General features: G+C 28.8%; 2 protein-coding genes across 2 annotated transcripts in view; both read right to left on the bottom strand.

The window, feature by feature from the left end:
• The window catches only part of LOC111631143 (lysine-specific histone demethylase 1B-like), a 12,386-nt gene extending 3,695 nt beyond the window's left edge, over positions 1–8,691 (bottom strand). The window contains exons 1-8 of the mRNA XM_023375344.1: positions 8,527–8,691; positions 2,917–2,975; positions 2,613–2,813; positions 2,367–2,441; positions 2,146–2,262; positions 1,899–2,036; positions 1,698–1,820; positions 1,463–1,618 (exon numbers count right to left, since the gene is read on the bottom strand). Coding sequence (XP_023231112.1) covers positions 1,463–1,618; positions 1,698–1,820; positions 1,899–2,036; positions 2,146–2,262; positions 2,367–2,441; positions 2,613–2,813; positions 2,917–2,975; positions 8,527–8,683 — 1,026 coding nt within the window. The 5' untranslated portion in view covers positions 8,684–8,691. The remainder of the gene's footprint in view (positions 1–1,462; positions 1,619–1,697; positions 1,821–1,898; positions 2,037–2,145; positions 2,263–2,366; positions 2,442–2,612; positions 2,814–2,916; positions 2,976–8,526) is intronic.
• Positions 8,692–11,934: 3,243 nt separating this feature from the next.
• Positions 11,935–23,004, bottom strand: part of LOC111631135 (lysine-specific histone demethylase 1B-like) — a 48,848-nt gene continuing 37,778 nt past the window's right edge. The window contains exons 11-20 of the mRNA XM_023375336.1: positions 22,255–22,389; positions 19,384–19,552; positions 13,775–13,833; positions 13,471–13,671; positions 13,225–13,299; positions 13,004–13,120; positions 12,757–12,894; positions 12,556–12,678; positions 12,326–12,476; positions 11,935–12,146 (exon numbers count right to left, since the gene is read on the bottom strand). Coding sequence (XP_023231104.1) covers positions 11,935–12,146; positions 12,326–12,476; positions 12,556–12,678; positions 12,757–12,894; positions 13,004–13,120; positions 13,225–13,299; positions 13,471–13,671; positions 13,775–13,833; positions 19,384–19,552; positions 22,255–22,389 — 1,380 coding nt within the window. The remainder of the gene's footprint in view (positions 12,147–12,325; positions 12,477–12,555; positions 12,679–12,756; positions 12,895–13,003; positions 13,121–13,224; positions 13,300–13,470; positions 13,672–13,774; positions 13,834–19,383; positions 19,553–22,254; positions 22,390–23,004) is intronic.

Here is a 23,004-nt window from a genome sequence, read left to right on the forward strand (position 1 = left end):
AGCCAGCGGGCAAAAAACAAAGGATGGAACAAGAGAAGTTGACCCTGCAAGTTCCGGTAGCCTCTCCTGAATCTGACTCCGATTAAAAAACAATAAAAAAAGACCCGCTGCAATGTGTAAAAAGTCTGTATCTGTATGAATGTGTAAAGAAAGTGTTCTTCCACCTCCTCCTCACAACATCTGACTACCCGGCATAATTGGTGTCTGCTCCATTTTCATTTTTTATGGTACAGTATGGTTATTTTATGCTGCGGAACGAATTATATGTTTTAACATGTACTTCTATGGGAAAATGCGTTTCGTATAACGGACTATTCACTTAACGGTCGTGCACCTGGAACAGATTCAGTACGTTATACGAGGCACCACTGTATATTGTTTATATAAACCAAACAATTTACACTAGTTTAATTTTTTAAAATTTTATTAAGAATATCATCACATTAACAACTGTTTCAGAATTTTTTTCCCATTTTGTATAGGTAGACAAATTTATAATTTTTTATTCTTCATTGAAAAATGTGTTTGGTATTAACTAGGAAGACATACATCTTTCAAGTTTTTAACTGCTGAATTATTATATCAACTAAATCAACTTTTAATATCTTTTATACTGAAAAACAGTTCATTTTAAATCATATCAGGAATTACTTTAATAAATGAATGGTTGATTTTATTACTAAGCAAATAACATTTTACTTGAAATTTAGAATGTCAATTAAACTACATCTAATAAATGAAACTAAAATCATAACAGCAAATTTCCATAATAAACTTTTTTCCCCAAGTCTTAATTTCTTCACTTTGAAATTGAAAGGAAATATTATTTGTCATTTAAAATTTCTATTTTAGTTTATGTGTTTTTAGTTTAGTATAGTGTTATGTTTAATAATATCATTTGCCATTCAATTACTATAGAAATAATAAAATAGAAAATGTATTTATAACTAGTATAACTATGAGGTATGTCCTAATATGTAAGGTACAACCTTATGTAGCAATTTAATAATAAATTACATTAAAAAATTAAAATTAGTCTTTTGAAAATACACAGACTAAGTAATTTTTCTGCATAGTTACCATTCTTTTCTAAACACTTTTCCCCAGAAGGAGACAAGAGCAAAATTTCCTTTCTGAAAAAATTCTCCACTTATTAATGGGTTGAAAAAGTCCATGACCGCATCTTTAACTTCATCATCATCTGAGAAATGTCTGACATGCAGTACGGGAAGTTGCATTATCATAACTTCCTGTACATTGTCCAGACTTAGTGCTTTCTGATTTTTACCTTTTTGAACCTATTAAGAAGCATCTTGATGACTCACACTTTACAGGTTTAGACTGTGTACTTTGAAATAACTAATTTAATTTTTTAATGTAATTTGTTATTAAATTGTTATAAAAGATTGTATCTTACTTTTGGGACATGCCCTGCATTATAAATAATTTCTTAAAAACTTACTTCACCAGCAAAATATAATTTTTCATCTAACTCTTCAGCTAAGAAGTCATAAGCATCTCCACTTCCACCAGTGCATATATAACTATAAGCCATATGTGAATATGGATCATTTCTCCAATTTGTCACAAACCACGCTGTTGGATCAGGGACATTTTCCTTTAAAACAAAAATAACTGTAGTATATATAATTATATTTATGCATATGACTATTCTCAATAATTTAAAATTAGATTACCTCATTAAATACTGATCTTAATATTTCCATACACATTTCCATAATTTCAGAGTCACTTTTATCTGATATATATGACACCATATCACCACTAACATATGACATTAAAACATGACAGTTTCCATCCTAAGAGATTATTAAACAAATTAATTCCATTGAAAATATGATAGAGGTATATAAATAAATTATTATTTGAATTTCTACCAGAGTTTTATTTTGAGGGGAAAGATCATAAAATACTGAAAAAAGACCACGTTTTTCAGCAGATGTTGGGATATGACCAAAAAAATCGGCATCTTGAATTTTTTTATCCCAAAATCTCACTGGAAATTGAAGAACAATCTGAAACATTTTTACAAACCAATTTAAGCATATTAATTTAAATGTAATTTGAATTTTTTATTTAATAATATAATTTAAATTAAAAATATAATTTCAAATAAAATATCACCTTTTCAATTAATCCAGCACCTAAATTCCTTAAGGCCCAAGTCTTTTTTTGTGGAAGAGGTGGAACAAATTCAATTTGTTCTTTTTGCAATACTGCTAAAGGAATAGTAACTAAAACCTGTTTTTGTTTAAAAAAAAGTTTTATAATTAATATACAATTTTAATTTATTTTGAAAGTAAATATTAATTGAATGCCTGATGATAATAAACATTTATGCTTACTTTAGAAGCAGTGAATTGCTCTCCTTCTTCAGTGGTAATTTTAACATTATCTTCAGAATAATCAATTTTTTTAATCTGCAAAATTATATTAAATTTCATACATTTATTTACTAAGATATTATCATTCATAAAAACAAAATTATAATTTAAATGTTTTTTATTAAGAATAAATCAATAATTAAAATTACTTGTATGATCCAGTTTTAAAGTTCTGAAATTATAAATAAATTTGATTATATTACTCACTGTTTTCTTGAAAGATATATTTAACCCATTAATTAATCTTTCTAATAATGTCATGTAGCCACACTGAAGAATAGTGTGATCTCCAGCAAACTGAGGATAAACATCATTATGATCCCAATGAAGAGCAGATACAAAATGAAGATTACTTCCACATGCATATTCTAAATTGCTAATATGAAATTGCAATAAATTTTCTTCTTTCTACATAATTTTAAAAATATTTAAAAATAAAAACATCAAGGTTAAATTTCTAAATTAAAATAAGAAATTATTTATAAAGATATTATTCATAAAAACTACTTACATCAGTAAATTTTAAAGCAGTTTCTTCAAGAAAAGTGTTGTGCATTTCTAATAGTTTATCTAAAAACATATAAATAAATTCATTAAAACATTATTAAATTGTTATTTATTTCTGTGTGTAGCGTCTTTGTAATGCAAACGATAATTTTGATAGACGATTTTGAAAAACAAGGTAACTCACCTTGTTTTTTTGTAAATTTAACAGCACTGAAGAGGGGTTGGGAATACAAGCCAACCCAAAATGCATCTGAATTTTAAAAAAGTGTTCTTTTAAATAAACCGCAACGTTTTTCTAACCATTGCTGTTTGATCGTCTACCAAAATTATCGTTTGGATTACAAAGATGCTACACACAGAATTTGAAGATACAGCAACCACATCTTCTACATTAAGAAGTGTTATTTATTTGTTTATAAGCTAGTAGAAATACTTATAATGTACATAGTTTTGGGCCCAAAATAGATGTACATATACACAGGATCTATCTTACATCAAATGGTGCCCTGATCAACAGTATCCTCAAATGCCCCTTCTGCTACTTGTTATCATATGTACTATTTGTACTCTAAAAGATGGGAATATTCATATATGTTACATATGAAAAACAATAATTCATTTTCTTCAAACTTTTAATTTTATATTAAACAATCAAAATAACTTCAGAAGTTTATTTAATACTCCTTTTTAAAGACTAGATTTGACTGTTTATCTACCAAAAGTCTATAGATTTAAATATGACAAATTGTCAGATTAAATTATTATATTTAAAGTTCATATTACAAAAAATTAATAATAAATAAAAATTTCTAAATATGCATGTCTTCAAATCATTCTATTAAATTTCATTACTTTTAAATTCAGATTTTTTTTCAAGACCAACACTTAATGTGTTTTTTGAAATTTTAAAGCCATGTAATAAATTTATTATTATTTATTAAATAGTAAGTGATATTTAATTACATTTAATTCATTTTTTAATTTAATTATTCAATTGTAATGAATTAAATTGATTTGACAAGAATAATAAAAAGTAAATGCATTTTTTCTTTTCAATAAAAACATTTATGCTCCTTTAACACAAAAAAAATTTACAAAATAAACAGAATTTCAACTGAATGTGTTTTAAAATAATTTTTAAAGAAATTGAGAAAATGAAAATAAACATTTAGAAATTTTTTATATACAAAGTGAATATTTTATTTTGATCAGTTAATACAATAAATATAACAGTTAGTTAAGCTCATATTTAAATATAAACAGATTTTTGGCAGAGAAATATTCAAATCTTACTTTGAAATTCAAAGATTATATTGTTTTCTTACATACAGTAGCAGAAGCTTTTAAACAGAATATATTAAAAGTTTATATAAAGAATATATGAAAGTTTCTATGGAATAAAAATTTCATAGAAACTTTCATTTTAATAGTATATGAAATATCTATCAACAAATTAAAAAGAATTTGAAATTGCTACTAAGGGGTCGTCCATAAATTACATAAGGTATTTTGGGGTGGGTGGGGTCAGGATTTCTTACTCAAAGTAATAGATCTCATCTTATGTAATATTCTCATTTTTATTTTTTGATCTTAAGTGGTGGAGTTTTGAATTTGGCTTCAATTTGGCCATTTCTATTAAGAATGCTCGTTGTACTAAAGCCATCTCGTGTGACGTGATAAAATAATAATGCTACCAGACTCATGCTCTACACGTTTTTTTTTCATGGGAGAAAGGCCGTGTGGTGGTTTCTCTCGCTCTCTTTTTTTTTTTATTAGAATAAGTGCACCATTCCTATGGGTATAACACTAAGAATACATAAACCAAAATACACAATACAAAGTAAACATAAAATTAGTATTTGGCTTTTAGTTAAAACTAAAATGTAAAACTAGATATTAGGAATTATAAATAGTCTTTTCTTCCATGTTTTTTGAACATAATTGTAAAAAGCATCAAGCAGTGGCTTCTGAACAAGCTTATTTAGTGGGCATGGCCACCTGAAACCAAACATAAAGATTTCTAATTTCAGAATAAGTATATGTTGATCATAAATTGGACAATGATAGATCATATGGTAAATGCTAAATCTCTAAGTGTTGATGAGATCCTGCATTCAACACTAGGAAAATAAAGTCTTGTTATTCTATCAGTTTTACTGCTCAACCATTCTTGATTCTACTTTTGCATAGCGTTGTCATAAATATAATTTTTAAGGCTGCTATGTGAGAGAGGGATGTGAGTGTAGTCCAAATCAGTGTCCTTTGCAGCTGACTTAGCCTCAAAGTCAGCTTTTTCATTTCCTGTATGTCAGTATGGCCAGGAAAATATATAAAAGCTATCTTATTTACAAGATTTTTAATATGGTACTGGATATATGTGATTTTATTGCTATTGCAATTGGGATTTAGTAGAGCTTTTAGGACAGACTGAGAATCACTGTAAATGTTAATAGACAGAGTTTTGTTTGGTAGTGAAGTGGCCAAATGAACAGCGTGGTAGTCAGCATCTTCAGTTTGATAGATGGAGGTATGTGGAAAGTATCTGTACCTTCTAACATATTTTGGACAAAATATGTCAGTTTGGAGGAAGAAAGAGATACTTGAGCCAACATGAAGGGAGCTTTTGGACCCATCTGTGTAGATATTAATGTCTGCATGGTTATCCATGGAGGAAGCAGATGACACAAAATGTATCCTGTGTAGCCTATACTAAATGTGATCATCACCTTGTTTACAGCGTGATGATCACGTTTAGTAGGGTAATTGCTAGGGTTTCTCAAACGGGATTCTGTGTTGTACGAGTCACTTAGATTTTACAAATACGTGAGCCATTCACAGCCTGGCACACATATTTGTAAAATCTAAGTGACTCATACAACATGGAATTCTTATAAAACAGAATTATCAACAGTGTTATAGGGGGATCGACTGTACTACAATCTCAAAAACGAACTAGAAATCTTTCAGGATACAGGTGAAAAACACATAATATCTGTCTTCTCTTAAATGCATTAAACACGATTCCAATCACATCAATTAAATCGGAAAGGGCATTCTTGGTAACAAGACTTTTCATTACTAAAATAAGAATTAGAGTACCTTCTAAGGTACTCTAATTCTTATTTTAGTAATGAAAAGTTAAACAAAAATTACCTTCTAAGTTAAAAGTTTGATCTAAGTTCATTTCAAAATAAAAACTTAATACACATAATAATCTAGAAAATATTATCTAGATGTTTTCTTCTCAAAGCTTTCTTTTATTATTAGATGAGAAAGAAAATAGAACCATTAAAATTCCCAATGAAACTTATCATCAAAAGATCATGCCTATATTTATATTAATATGCTACATATATTGTCAAAAAAATAGCTAAATTAGATTCAAAATTCAAAGCTTGGAGTATCACTTTTTTTACGGACTTATCATACAGGAAACATTGGAGACTACAATAATGAATTTAGACTTTATTGATATTAGTTAGAAGAAAATGAATTTCAAATGTCATACTCCTCATCAGTTTAGTACCTGTATTTTTTAAAGACTCTTTAGTTGTACTATTCCTAAAACAATTGGATTTTTATTAAAAACATATATGGTAATAAACTTTAAAAATACCACTTTTAAAAAATAAATTGTCTTTTATCCTTCTCATCCATTTTTGATATACTTCTTTATAGATCTTTTCATTGAAGGAGGAGGGAAAACATTGTTTTTTTTCCTTCTGCTTCAATGCACATTTCCAGTCTGATTAATAGGCCTACATTAGGTTCACTTACATTCTTAATTAAAATTCTTTTTTGAATGTTGAATAACAAATTCAAATGAATTTTTCTAAAAATATGAAAAATTTTTAAAAACCATTACTTTATATCCATATATTAATAAATTAACAATAAAATAACTAGTTTTTATAAAATTAACATTAAGTCATTATTTTATCTCCTCCTTGGGCATGGGTGGTCATAACACAACTCCCAGGCTGCTGATAATGACTTGCAATCTTTATGATTAATACAGTTCCTTTTTAATGTTGCTTTGAAAATTTCTAGAATTTCCAGAGTTCTTGTATGTTCTTTGTTGAAGTTCAATTTAATTAATTGTTCTTCGTCAAGCTCCAATTCCTTGGCATATTAGGTTAAAAATGTAACAGGATTATTCTTTTCAATGTTGTATCGATGCTCTTTGCTTCTTTAATTGGTGAATCTATCTGTAACACCGATGGATACTAGTTTGCAATCAAATCTTCTGTCTGTAATTGGGACACAGTATACTCCAGGGGCCTGATTTAAATATATTCAAATCTTTCCCAGTGTGTAATATTTGGTATACTGTGCTATTACATTCATAGGTGATCTTTGCATCTACATTCTTCTCAATTTCTTCATAGATTGATCTAAGTTTCATTCTAAGTTAATTGTGTTTATATAGCACTATTACATTGTGAATGCAATTTTGTTTTGTGGATGTAATTTTGCACCAAACTATGCACAGTTTTTTAAAGTACCCATGAGAAATTGCCACTTTTTCAAATGTGATTGAGTTCTTTATTCATGTCTAACATATTAGTGCAATGCATAAATACCCATCTCGCTAATGCCCTAAAGGTTGCTATTTTGTATAACAATGGGTCATTGGAACATGCTGGCATAAAGAATGGAAGATACTCCAGTTTATAGTAAACACTAGTGGTAATGCATCCTTCTTTGAAATCAATATTTATGTCTTAAAATGTGCAGATGCATTAATGTGCTGATCCAATTTTAATGTTAGTCCATATGAATTGGTGTTAAATTATTCTAGAAGTTTCTCTATATCTGGTTTTGTTTTCCAAATTATAGAATGCCATCGATGTATCTGGTATATAGTCCGATGTTTGGTAGGAATTCAGATAAGACCTTCTTTTCTACAGCACATATTACAAGTTCACATAGGTCGCCTGACAGGGAGCATTGGATCAGCAACAAAGTGGTGTACCCATCAATACACCACTTTGTTGTACGAAAGTGTTATTATTATAACAGAAAAAGGATGTGTAACATAACACCTGTGCAAGTTCTAGAATCTGATTATGGTATTGGGTGGACACTTCTATATTCTTAAATAAAAAAAAATCACATAACGAGCAGAATCAAGGTTGTAAATAAATTGACAGATATAGTGATATGAAATCTAAAACTGTGATGTGTTCATTGTCCATTAACAAAAGCTCATTCAATCTACATACCAACCATCATTTAATTTATTGTTGCAAATGAATTTCAGAATGATGTATAATTTTGCTCCCTTTTCAGTTACTGAAGAGGGTAAAAAACATCGAAAACCTTTGGATGTTAAAAGAAGTGATGTATTGAAATTTTTGTAAGGATCGCAAAGGGAAAAAAAGATAGAATTACAGTATCATATAGTAAAAACAACTCTTATCCACATAATAAGAGTTGTTTTTAAATTTGCCTTAAAATCTACAGTTGTTTATATACTTGTTTAAGCAACTAAAAATTTTTTTAAATTAATAATTATATTCTAATAAAATGTTTATTTCATATAATTTTTCTTATAACATAATTAAGTAATTTCACTAAAAGTAAAAACTTATTAAGAAAATTAAATAATCACCATATAAATTTATATCATGTATCTGTCCTTTTCGCCATTGTGCAACTGCATCTAACATAGCATTAAAGTGAAATTCAACTCTTTGATCAATAGCAACAGATGTAGGAGCGCCATTGTCATCATATAAATCACATTTTTCATGATTAATAAATCTCATCTTGACACCAACCTAAATAAAAAATTAAAAGCATATTTAATAAAACTTTTCTAACATATATAAGAATAGTGCTTTAAAAAATTTTAAATAAACTGTATTTTTTAAATGTTTAAATACAAAATTCAAAAGAGATTTTAATATTGANTTTTATTTTGATGACACTTTAATGACCAAATATGGCAAATACCATGAGATACAAATACTGTGTAAATATTTTTTTGTGAAGTAGGCACTAATAAAATAATTACAGTAGACCCCCCCATAACACGGTAGATAGGTTCCATGTTTTATGCATTCCATGTTGTATAAGTCATTTAAATACATGAGCCAATCACAGCCTGGCATGTACCATGTTTCCCCGAAAATAAGACATCCTCTGAAAATAAGACCTAGTAGAGGTTTTGCTGAATTGCTAAATATAAGACCTAGCAAAGTTTTTTTTTTACTGGTAACGGTCATTGACAGATGGTTGAAAGTGGCCGTTGGCTTTTTGAAAGTACTGTCACTGATTGGTCAGCAGACAATCATGCCACATGGCATGATTTGCATAAGACTATGGCTTGGGAATCACAGATTTGCATAACGTTATGGCTGGTGATCGATAATTGATCGGCTGGGAATCATGCCACATCACATTTACTTAGTGCTACGGTTCAGTAAGCACTAATTGGTCATCGAGCCTGATGTCGATGCTATAAAAAGGTTAAGTTGAAGCACGAGTGGGAAGTCCACTCCAGCACGGAAACTTCATAAGTTCACTTCGGTTCGTTACTTTGGTTTTATTTAAGTTCAGTTTGACACGACCAGATATACGTCACTCTCATCTAAGTTCGACTTGGGAATTTTTTTGTTCAAAAATAAATGTGAATTCTTCTTCGTGGAAAAATAAGGCATCCCCTGAAAATAAGACCTAGCGCATCTTTCAGAGCAAAAATTAATATAAGACACTGTCTTATTTTTGGGGAAACATGGTATGCAGTTTACGGATTACGGCTGTTTGAAAGGTTTTCTTCCATAAAATTAATTGATTCTAGACTAATTTGACTCAACATTTCCAAAACACATATAATTTTTTGGGAATAATCCATATAAACTATGCTATAAACAAAAAATTGTAGGATTACTTACCGAGTGTGCACCATTCGACGACGCCATTGCTTAAGCTTGTTTTCGTCGCAGAATGGCACATTGAACAGCAAGCGCGTGTTTCCTGATAAGTTATTTTTCTGCGAAAAATTTGCTTAACTTTGGAAACATCATTTATAAAAATATAATTTTTATGGCTGTTAAATAATAAATGGTTTTTAGTAGGTTTGCTGCTCGTTTAAGCTCAATGGTTTGTGCAATATCTGCTATTGGTCTAGATTTGACCAATCCTGTCACAACACGAGTCAGTGATGATGTTTTACCGTATTATACGAGTCTCTTTTAGCGTGTTTATACGAATACGATCGCAATTTTTTCACTGTTTTATACGAATCCGTACTATATGAACCCATGTTACAGGGGGTCTACTGTACTTTGCGTTTTTTGTTTAATTTCATTTATTACTGAGATTACTTTCTTATCATATCATATATCATTGAAAAGAATACAGTGGTGCCTCGTATAACGTACGCTGCGAATAACGGACTTTCTGTCTGGCCATTACGTGACTCAAGCGACGAACTGGTTGCGGACAACGGACTTTCCGTTCGGCAGTTATGTGAGGCGACCAATGGACTTTCTACGAACAAGTGCGAATGATGTTTCCACTCTTTTGCCGTTGCCAATGACAATATGTTATTTTTATAATAAATTAGTGTTATTAGAATATATTATCAGTATATCTGAAGTACAGAGTGTTGGGATTAGGCTTGCTCCCTTGTTTATTAGGTACATCAACACAGTGCAGGATATTTACATTTATTCAAGTGTTGTGCAAATCATGGCTTCTAAAAAAACAGAAAAGTAATTTCAATTGAAACAATACAAGAAATCATCAGAAGGAGTGAAAGTTGATAAAAACTTCCTTGTCAAATTGGGAGAGGTTCAGGAGTTTACCAACACTCATTATCCAAACAGAGCTGAGGCCAACAGGATCAATGATCTCTACAATGACACTCTTGCCCATCATATCCAACAGGTGTTGAAGAAGAGAGAGTAACAGACCACCTTGGACATGTTTTTCAAGAAGCCAGCAGGGAAAATACAAAGGATGGAACAAGAGAAGTTGACCCCACAAGCTCCGGTAGCCTCTCCTGAATCTGAATCCGATTAAACAATAAAAAAAAAAGACCCGCTGCAATGTGTAAAAAGTCTGTATCTGTATGAATGTGTGAAGAAAGTGTTCCTCCACCTCCTCCTCACAACATCTGACTACCCGGCATAATTGGTGACTGCTCCATTTTCATTTTTTTATGGTACAGTATGGTTATTTTATGCTGCGGAACGAATTATATGTTTTAACATGTACTTCTATGGGAAAATGCGTTTCGTATAACGGACTATTCACTTAACGGTCGTGCACCTGGAACAGATTCAGTACGTTATACGAGGCACCACTGTATATTGTTTATATAAACCAAACAATTTACACTAGTTTAATTTTTTAAAATTTTATTAAGAATATCATCACATTAACAACTGTTTCAGAATTTTTTTCCCATTTTGTATAGGTAGACAAATTTATAATTTTTTATTCTTCATTGAAAAATGTGTTTGGTATTAACTAGGAAGACATACATCTTTCAAGTTTTTAACTGCTGAATTATTATATCAACTAAATCAACTTTTAATATCTTTTATACTGAAAAACAGTTCATTTTAAATCATATCAGGAATTACTTTAATAAATGAATGGTTGATTTTATTACTAAGCAAATAACATTTTACTTGAAATTTAGAATGTCAATTAAACTACATCTAATAAATGAAACTAAAATCATAACAGCAAATTTCCATAATAAACTTTTTTCCCCAAGTCTTAATTTCTTCACTTTGAAATTGAAAGGAAATATTATTTGTCATTTAAAATTTCTATTTTAGTTTATGTGTTTTTAGTTTAGTATAGTGTTATGTTTAATAATATCATTTGCCATTCAATTACTATAGAAATAATAAAATAGAAAATGTATTTATAACTAGTATAACTATGAGGTATGTCCTAATATGTAAGGTACAACCTTATGTAGCAATTTAATAATAAATTACATTAAAAAATTAAAATTAGTCTTTTGAAAATACACAGACTAAGTAATTTTTCTGCATAGTTACCATTCTTTTCTAAACACTTTTCCCCAGAAGGAGACAAGAGCAAAATTTCCTTTCTGAAAAAATTCTCCACTTATTAATGGGTTGAAAAAGTCCATGACCGCATCTTTAACTTCATCATCATCTGAGAAATGTCTGACATGCAGTACGGGAAGTTGCATTATCATAACTTCCTGTACATTGTCCAGACTTAGTGCTTTCTGATTTTTACCTTTTTGAACCTATTAAGAAGCATCTTGATGACTCACACTTTACAGGTTTAGACTGTGTACTTTGAAATAACTAATTTAATTTTTTAATGTAATTTGTTATTAAATTGTTATAAAAGATTGTATCTTACTTTTGGGACATGCCCTGCATTATAAATAATTTCTTAAAAACTTACTTCACCAGCAAAATATAATTTTTCATCTAACTCTTCAGCTAAGAAGTCATAAGCATCTCCACTTCCACCAGTGCATATATAACTATAAGCCATATGTGAATATGGATCATTTCTCCAATTTGTCACAAACCACGCTGTTGGATCAGGGACATTTTCCTTTAAAACAAAAATAACTGTAGTATATATAATTATATTTATGCATATGACTATTCTCAATAATTTAAAATTAGATTACCTCATTAAATACTGATCTTAATATTTCCATACACATTTCCATAATTTCAGAGTCACTTTTATCTGATATATATGACACCATATCACCACTAACATATGACATTAAAACATGACAGTTTCCATCCTAAGAGATTATTAAACAAATTAATTCCATTGAAAATATGATAGAGGTATATAAATAAATTATTATTTGAATTTCTACCAGAGTTTTATTTTGAGGGGAAAGATCATAAAATACTGAAAAAAGACCACGTTTTTCAGCAGATGTTGGGATATGACCAAAAAAATCGGCATCTTGAATTTTTTTATCCCAAAATCTCACTGGAAATTGAAGAACAATCTGAAACATTTTTACAAACCAATTTAAGCATATTAATTTAAATGTAATTTGAATTTTTTATTTAATAATATAATTTAAATTAAAAATATAATTTCAAATAAAATATCACCTTTTCAATTAATCCAGCACCTAAATTCCTTAAGGCCCAAGTCTTTTTTTGTGGAAGAGGTGGAACAAATTCAATTTGTTCTTTTTGCAATACTGCTAAAGGAATAGTAACTAAAACCTGTTTTTGTTTAAAAAAAAGTTTTATAATTAATATACAATTTTAATTTATTTTGAAAGTAAATATTAATTGAATGCCTGATGATAATAAACATTTATGCTTACTTTAGAAGCAGTGAATTTCTCTCCTTCTTCAGTGGTAATTTTAACATTATCTTCAGAATAATCAATTTTTTTAATCTGCAAAATTATATTAAATTTCATACATTTATTTACTAAGATACTATCATTCATAAAAACAAAATTATAATTTAAATGTTTTTTATTAAGAATAAATCAATAATTAAAATTACTTGTATGATCCAGTTTTAAAGTTCTGAAATTATAAATAAATTTGATTATATTACTCACTGTTTTCTTGAAAGATATATTTAACCCATTAATTAATCTTTCTAATAATGTCATGTAGCCACACTGAAGAATAGTGTGATCTCCAGCAAACTGAGGATAAACATCATTATGATCCCAATGAAGAGCAGATACAAAATGAAGATTACTTCCACATGCATATTCTAAATTGCTAATATGAAATTGCAATAAATTTTCTTCTTTCTACATAATTTTAAAAATATTTAAAAATAAAAACATCAAGGTTAAATTTCTAAATTAAAATAAGAAATTATTTATAAAGATATTATTCATAAAAACTACTTACATCAGTAAATTTTAAAGCAGTTTCTTCAAGAAAAGTGTTGTGCATTTCTAATAGTTTATCTAAAAACATATAAATAAATTCATTAAAACATTATTAAATTGTTATTTATTTCTGTGTGTAGCGTCTTTGTAATGCAAACGATAATTTTGATAGACGATTTTGAAAAACAAGGTAACTCACCTTGTTTTTTTGTAAATTTAACAGCACTGAAGAGGGGTTGGGAATACAAGCCAACCCAAAATGCATCTGAATTTTAAAAAAGTGTTCTTTTAAATAAACCGCAACGTTTTTCTAACCATTGCTGTTTGATCGTCTACCAAAATTATCGTTTGGATTACAAAGATGCTACACACAGAATTTGAAGATACAGCAACCACATCTTCTACATTAAGAAGTGTTATTTATTTGTTTATAAGCTAGTAGAAATACTTATAATGTACATAGTTTTGGGCCCAAAATAGATGTACATATACACAGGATCTATCTTACATCAAATGGTGCCCTGATCAACAGTATCCTCAAATGTCCCTTCTGCTACTTGTTATCATATGTACTATTTGTACTCTAAAAGATGGGAATATTCATATATGTTACATATGAAAAACAATAATTCATTTTCTTCAAACTTTTAATTTTATATTAAACAATCAAAATAACTTCAGAAGTTTATTTAATACTCCTTTTTAAAGACTAGATTTGACTGTTTATCTACCAAAAGTCTATAGATTTAAATATGACAAATTGTCAGATTAAATTATTATATTTAAAGTTCATATTACAAAAAATTAATAATAAATAAAAATTTCTAAATATGCATGTCTTCAAATCATTCTATTAAATTTCATTACTTTTAAATTCAGATTTTTTTTCAAGACCAACACTTAATGTGTTTTTTGAAATTTTAAAGCCATGTAATAAATTTATTATTATTTATTAAATAGTAAGTGATATTTAATTACATTTAATTCATTTTTTAATTTAATTATTCAATTGTAATGAATTAAATTGATTTGACAAGAATAATAAAAAGTAAATGCATTTTTTCTTTTCAATAAAAACATTTATGCTCCTTTAACACAAAAAAAATTTACAAAATAAACAGAATTTCAACTGAATGTGTTTTAAAATAATTTTTAAAGAAATTGAGAAAATGAAAATAAACATTTAGAAATTTTTTATATACAAAGTGAATATTTTATTTTGATCAGTTAATACAATAAATATAACAGTTAGTTAAGCTCATATTTAAATATAAACAGATTTTTGGCAGAGAAATATTCAAATCTTACTTTGAAATTCAAAGATTATATTGTTTTCTTACATACAGTAGCAGAAGCTTTTAAACAGAATATATTAAAAGTTTATATAAAGAATATATGAAAGTTTCTATGGAATAAAAATTTCATAGAAACTTTCATTTTAATAGTATATGAAATATCTATCAACAAATTAAAAAGAATTTGAAATTGCTACTAAGGGGTCGTCCATAAATTACATAAGGTATTTTGGGGTGGGTGGGGTCAGGATTTCTTACTCAAAGTAATAGATCTCATCTTATGTAATATTCTCATTTTTATTTTTTGATCTTAAGTGGTGGAGTTTTGAATTTGGCTTCAATTTGGCCATTTCTATTAAGAATGCTCGTTGTACTAAAGCCATCTCGTGTGACGTGATAAAATAATAATGCTACCAGACTCATGCTCTACACGTTTTTTTTTCATGGGAGAAAGGCCGTGTGGTGGTTTCTCTCGCTCTCTTTTTTTTTTTATTAGAATAAGTGCACCATTCCTATGGGTATAACACTAAGAATACATAAACCAAAATACACAATACAAAGTAAACATAAAATTAGTATTTGGCTTTTAGTTAAAACTAAAATGTAAAACTAGATATTAGGAATTATAAATAGTCTTTTCTTCCATGTTTTTGAACATAATTGTAAAAAGCATCAAGCAGTGGCTTCTGAACAAGCTTATTTAGTGGGCATGGCCACCTGAAACCAAACATAAAGATTTCTAATTTCAGAATAAGTATATGTTGATCATAAATTGGACAATGATAGATCATATGGTAAATGCTAAATCTCTAAGTGTTGATGAGATCCTGCATTCAACACTAGGAAAATAAAGTCTTGTTATTCTATCAGTTTTACTGCTCAACCATTCTTGATTCTACTTTTGCATAGCGTTGTCATAAATATAATTTTTAAGGCTGCTATGTGAGAGAGGGATGTGAGTGTAGTCCAAATCAGTGTCCTTTGCAGCTGACTTAGCCTCAAAGTCAGCTTTTTCATTTCCTGTATGTCAGTATGGCCAGGAAAATATATAAAAGCTATCTTATTTACAAGATTTTTAATATGGTACTGGATATATGTGATTTTATTGCTATTGCAATTGGGATTTAGTAGAGCTTTTAGGACAGACTGAGAATCACTGTAAATGTTAATAGACAGAGTTTTGTTTGGTAGTGAAGTGGCCAAATGAACAGCGTGGTAGTCAGCATCTTCAGTTTGATAGATGGAGGTATGTGGAAAGTATCTGTACCTTCTAACATATTTTGGACAAAATATGTCAGTTTGGAGGAAGAAAGAGATACTTGAGCCAACATGAAGGGAGCTTTTGGACCCATCTGTGTAGATATTAATGTCTGCATGGTTATCCATGGAGGAAGCAGATGACACAAAATGTATCCTGTGTAGCCTATACTAAATGTGATCATCACCTTGTTTACAGCGTGATGATCACGTTTAGTAGGGTAATTGCTAGGGTTTCTCAAACGGGATTCTGTGTTGTACGAGTCACTTAGATTTTACAAATACGTGAGCCATTCACAGCCTGGCACACATATTTGTAAAATCTAAGTGACTCATACAACATGGAATTCTTATAAAACAGAATTATCAACAGTGTTATAGGGGGATCGACTGTACTACAATCTCAAAAACGAACTAGAAATCTTTCAGGATACAGGTGAAAAACACATAATATCTGTCTTCTCTTAAATGCATTAAACACGATTCCAATCACATCAATTAAATCGGAAAGGGCATTCTTGGTAACAAGACTTTTCATTACTAAAATAAGAATTAGAGTACCTTCTAAGGTACTCTAATTCTTATTTTAGTAATGAAAAGTTAAACAAAAATTACCTTCTAAGTTAAAAGTTTGATCTAAGTTCATTTCAAAATAAAAACTTAATACACATAATAATCTAGAAAATATTATCTAGATGTTTTCTTCTCAAAGCTTTCTTTTATTATTAGATGAGAAAGAAAATAGAACCATTAAAATTCCCAATGAAACTTATCATCAAAAGATCATGCCTATATTTATATTAATATGCTACATATATTGTCAAAAAAATAGCTAAATTAGATTCAAAATTCAAAGCTTGGAGTATCACTTTTTTTACGGACTTATCATACAGGAAACATTGGAGACTACAATAATGAATTTAGACTTTATTGATATTAGTTAGAAGAAAATGAATTTCAAATGTCATACTCCTCATCAGTTTAGTACCTGTATTTTTTAAAGACTCTTTAGTTGTACTATTCCTAAAACAATTGGATTTTTATTAAAAACATATATGGTAATAAACTTTAAAAATACCACTTTTAAAAAATAAATTGTCTTTTATCCTTCTCATCCATTTTTGATATACTTCTTTATAGATCTTTTCATTGAAGGAGGAGGGAAAACATTGTTTTTTTTCCTTCTGCTTCAATGCACATTTCCAGTCTGATTAATAGGCCTACATTAGGTTCACTTACATTCTTAATTAAAATTCTTTTTTGAATGTTGAATAACAAATTCAAATGAATTTTTCTAAAAATATGAAAAATTTTTAAAAACCATTACTTTATATCCATATATTAATAAATTAACAATAAAATAACTAGTTTTTATAAAATTAACATTAAGTCATTATTTTATCTCCTCCTTGGGCATGGGTGGTCATAACACAACTCCCAGGCTGCTGATAATGACTTGCAATCTTTATGATTAATACAGTTCCTTTTTAATGTTGCTTTGAAAATTTCTAGAATTTCCAGAGTTCTTGTATGTTCTTTGTTGAAGTTCAATTTAATTAATTGTTCTTCGTCAAGCTCCAATTCCTTGGCATATTAGGTTAAAAATGTAACAGGATTATTCTTTTCAATGTTGTATCGATGCTCTTTGCTTCTTTAATTGGTGAATCTATCTGTAACACCGATGGATACTAGTTTGCAATCAAATCTTCTGTCTGTAATTGGGACACAGTATACTCCAGGGGCCTGATTTAAATATATTCAAATCTTTCCCAGTGTGTAATATTTGGTATACTGTGCTATTACATTCATAGGTGATCTTTGCATCTACATTCTTCTCAATTTCTTCATAGATTGATCTAAGTTTCATTCTAAGTTAATTGTGTTTATATAGCACTATTACATTGTGAATGCAATTTTGTTTTGTGGATGTAATTTTGCACCAAACTATGCACAGTTTTTTAAAGTACCCATGAGAAATTGCCACTTTTTCAAATGTGATTGAGTTCTTTATTCATGTCTAACATATTAGTGCAATGCATAAATACCCATCTCGCTAATGCCCTAAAGGTTGCTATTTTGTATAACAATGGGTCATTGGAACATGCTGGCATAAAGAATGGAAGATACTCCAGTTTATAGTAAACACTAGTGGTAATGCATCCTTCTTTGAAATCAATATTTATGTCTTAAAATGTGCAGATGCATTAATGTGCTGATCCAATTTTAATGTTAGTCCATATGAATTGGTGTTAAATTATTCTAGAAGTTTCTCTATATCTGGTTTTGTTTTCCAAATTATAGAATGCCATCGATGTATCTGGTATATAGTCCGATGTTTGGTAGGAATTCAGATAAGACCTTCTTTTCTACAGCACATATTACAAGTTCACATAGGTCGCCTGACAGGGAGCATTGGATCAGCAACAAAGTGGTGTACCCATCAATACACCACTTTGTTGTACGAAAGTGTTATTATTATAACAGAAAAAGGATGTGTAACATAACACCTGTGCAAGTTCTAGAATCTGATTATGGTATTGGGTGGACACTTCTATATTCTTAAATAAAAAAAAATCACATAACGAGCAGAATCAAGGTTGTAAATAAATTGACAGATATAGTGATATGAAATCTAAAACTGTGATGTGTTCATTGTCCATTAACAAAAGCTCATTCAATCTACATACCAACCATCATTTAATTTATTGTTGCAAATGAATTTCAGAATGATGTATAATTTTGCTCCCTTTTCAGTTACTGAAGAGGGTAAAAAACATCGAAAACCTTTGGATGTTAAAAGAAGTGATGTATTGAAATTTTTGTAAGGATCGCAAAGGGAAAAAAAGATAGAATTACAGTATCATATAGTAAAAACAACTCTTATCCACATAATAAGAGTTGTTTTTAAATTTGCCTTAAAATCTACAGTTGTTTATATACTTGTTTAAGCAACTAAAAATTTTTTTAAATTAATAATTATATTCTAATAAAATGTTTATTTCATATAATTTTTCTTATAACATAATTAAGTAATTTCACTAAAAGTAAAAACTTATTAAGAAAATTAAATAATCACCATATAAATTTATATCATGTATCTGTCCTTTTCGCCATTGTGCAACTGCATCTAACATAGCATTAAAGTGAAATTCAACTCTTTGATCAATAGCAACAGATGTAGGAGCGCCATTGTCATCATATAAATCACATTTTTCATGATTAATAAATCTCATCTTGACACCAACCTAAATAAAAAATTAAAAGCATATTTAATAAAACTTTTCTAACATATATAAGAATAGTGCTTTAAAAAATTTTAAATAAACTGTATTTTTTAAATGTTTAAATACAAAATTCAAAAGAGATTTTAATATTGAATTTACTTTATCCAAAAATTTGAACTAATTAGATTTGATTGTATTTATAATTATTTTCCTTATTTAAATATTATTTTAAAGACATGTTCATCAATTACTAACTAAAAACTAATTAAATTATTTTATAAAATTCCTTATAATATTAATATTAAATTCCTTATAATATTCCTTAAAATATTAATTTAAATGCTATGAAACAGTTCTGTTAAGTTCCATCAATTATAAAGGTAGAATACATAATCTCTCTGATTTGACCAAATTTGTTCTTTCTGATAAGATTGTTTCAATCAACATCTAGCATTTTCTAAATGAGATGTAAGAAATAATGCATAAGAACCAAGATAAAAAAATACAAATTATGTAAGTTTTTCAAAAGAAAAAGAAAGAACAAAAATACACAAACAGTAGAACTTGATTCTATAGGAAAATCAAAACTTGATACTATTCTAACAACACACAAATCAGTGCAAAAGTCCTGCAACCACCTTAAGTAAATATGTATTTTTAACATTTAATTTAAACCCATTTTGAAAATTAATGACAATTCCAAATATAATAATCCACCATTTTGAAGACAATTCTGTAAGGAATTCAAATGTTTTGACAGAATTATAATATCAGCATTATTTTAAAATTTATGATAAAAAGACTGACTCTTGAAAAACACAAGTGACCAAAAAAAAAGTGAAATCTGTTAGCTCAATCTACCACAGTTTTCTTGGATATCCAATTTCTGTCATAACAGGTGCCTGTCACATGTAACAGTCATTTCAAAGTTGAAGATTCTGTGTTACACTCCTGAAGGGTTACTTTATTAGTTTAAAGTAAGTTGCCTGAAAACAAAGTGCCTGCATGTGCTAAAATTATTGCTCTGCTTAATGAAATGTCCTGTTGCAAATTGTTAAGAGATATGGCTGTCATCCCTTCATCAGTTACATTAATCACTTCAATATAACTAATAGTTTGGTAGATTGGCACAGAAAGACCAAAGAAAACTACCATCTGAAATACCTTAGTTTTATTCAATTGAGCATGAAAGACCATTTTGAAAACTGTGAAAAATTGAAATATAAGTGGTAGCTATGCAGTTCAGTTGCTGTTTTCAGGTGAACAGTAAGTCAGACTGGGGAGGAGGAAAAAGCTTAGGAACCAACAAATGTTGCTTCTTTGTTGGGTATCAAAGAGATTGTTGTTTTGCCTTCCAAATGACTCTATGCCATTGATTTATAGTCCATCCTTTATGATCACATGTGTTATAATATTCAATTTTATTATTGTATATTTGTATTATTATATACAGTTTATATATTTAACAGAAAAATCATAAAAATTTTATTAAAAATGTTATCATTAATAAATATTTTGTTTTCATTTCTTGAATTTAGAAATTATCAGTTAAATAGTCATAATAATATTAAGTTTTATATTTTCTCATTCTTATGATACCATAAATGTGATATAGTTTCAATTGAAATAAATATATACAGTCAAACCTCAGTTTTTGAACAGCTCACTTTTTGAACAAATCAGTTCATGAACGGAATTTCGAACTCATACTTGCATTAACTGCTGTATAATAACTCTGTTGCCAAACAAGCTACTTGGCAAGAGCTGGCAACAGATAGTCAACTCCCTATACTTCCTACATTAAAGTCAATGGCCCAACCAATCAACAACAGGACTACCAATTCAAAAGTTAGTGGTGTCGAGATTGCCTCTCATCTGCCGAGATCATTAGACATCGCAACACATTGTTATTTAAATTAGATTTCAATGTGCATGAGGGAAGATACTATTTCCATTTTCAGTGCATGCCACAGTCAAATTTAAATCAAATTAATTAATAAAAACTGCATTAATTGACATTCATGTACAGTAGAACCCCTCTAATCCGTCACCTTTGGGACTGGGGGTATGGTCAGAATGCAAAAAAGGTCGGATTATCAGAAAAAAGTAAAATAAACAATCTTCCCTTTGTCCAGTCTTTGTAGTACTGTTAATTTTTCATTTAATGAAAGAGTAACGTGTTTACATTTCACTCCTGACATGTTGAAAACACACACAAAACTGTACATGTACACACAATGCAAAACATATACTGTAACAAACACAGAAAAACGCCACTGACGAGTCGGGATAAGTTTCTCGACTCCGACCATGGTCGAATTAACCAAAGTGACGGACTAGCCGAGAGCGAACTAGAGGGGTTCTACTGTAATATAAATGGCACACAAGAATTCATGTTTAAAAATGTTTAAGTCAAATTAAATAACAGAAATTTATTATATGTAATAGAGTACTATATTATACATAATAGTACATTGCATTGGAGGCTATTTTATGTAAAAAATACAGCTAAAAAACAAAATGATTTATTTTTGGGGTCAGGAACAGATCAATCCATTTTATATTGTTTCTTACAGGAAAATTTGTTTCAGGTTTAGAACAACTTTTTGGAATAAATTATGTTTGAAAACCGAAGTTTGGCTGTATGTGAATTTATTTTATTGAAGCAGTACATTATTTGAACAAAAAAATTAAAATCTTAAGTAAACAGAAACTTTTCATACCTGCTCAGCAATTACAGTTAAAGGATTATTAATAACACCTGTCACTATGTGTGCTCCTTTTCCTACAATTACACCAAGTGATTTATCATCCCATATTCTTCCACCAATTCTATCTCTTCCTTCCAAAACTTGAACCTGTAAAAAAAAATTTGTTTTGTCATACTATACTTTTCTTTTTAAAAACTCATAATCCATTTTTGCAAAATATCTTGATTATAAATGAATAAAAATAATTATTATTATGTATCATCATCATAAAATATTTTATGACTATTTTTTACACTTACACAAATAAAAAATTTTCTATTAAACTTCAATGTATCAAATTATGTATTTCTATAAAAAATAGGTTCTCCCAGGGATTGGCTATTGAGCAAGGTCAGAGAACCATACATCACCAACACATTTTAAATCTGGCCCATATGCTATGTTATTCTTCCTTCTTTTGTTTCAATAATGTTACTTACTTAGAACATGGGGTTCCCATGGACAACCCCCTTTCAAGGGATCTTTGTAAAATATTATAGTTATCTGTATGTTGGAAGATAAAATATTACCTCAGTTCCTCCCTCAGTGTTACTTGTATAAAAGATATGTGAATGACATTTTGATTATATGGAAGAATAGGCCCTAAATGATTGAGTTTGTTTGACACATGAATGACACCCCTTATGGTTCATATCTAAAATTGGACTAGTGCAGCAACACACGTCCACTTTTAGATATATTTTTGTTGCTTAAAAATGGTAG

This window comes from Centruroides sculpturatus, unplaced genomic scaffold (assembly GCF_000671375.1).
Source record: "Centruroides sculpturatus isolate CEXI.00-Female unplaced genomic scaffold, Cexi_2.0 scaffold632, whole genome shotgun sequence".
Lineage (NCBI taxonomy): Eukaryota > Metazoa > Arthropoda > Arachnida > Scorpiones > Buthidae > Centruroides > Centruroides sculpturatus.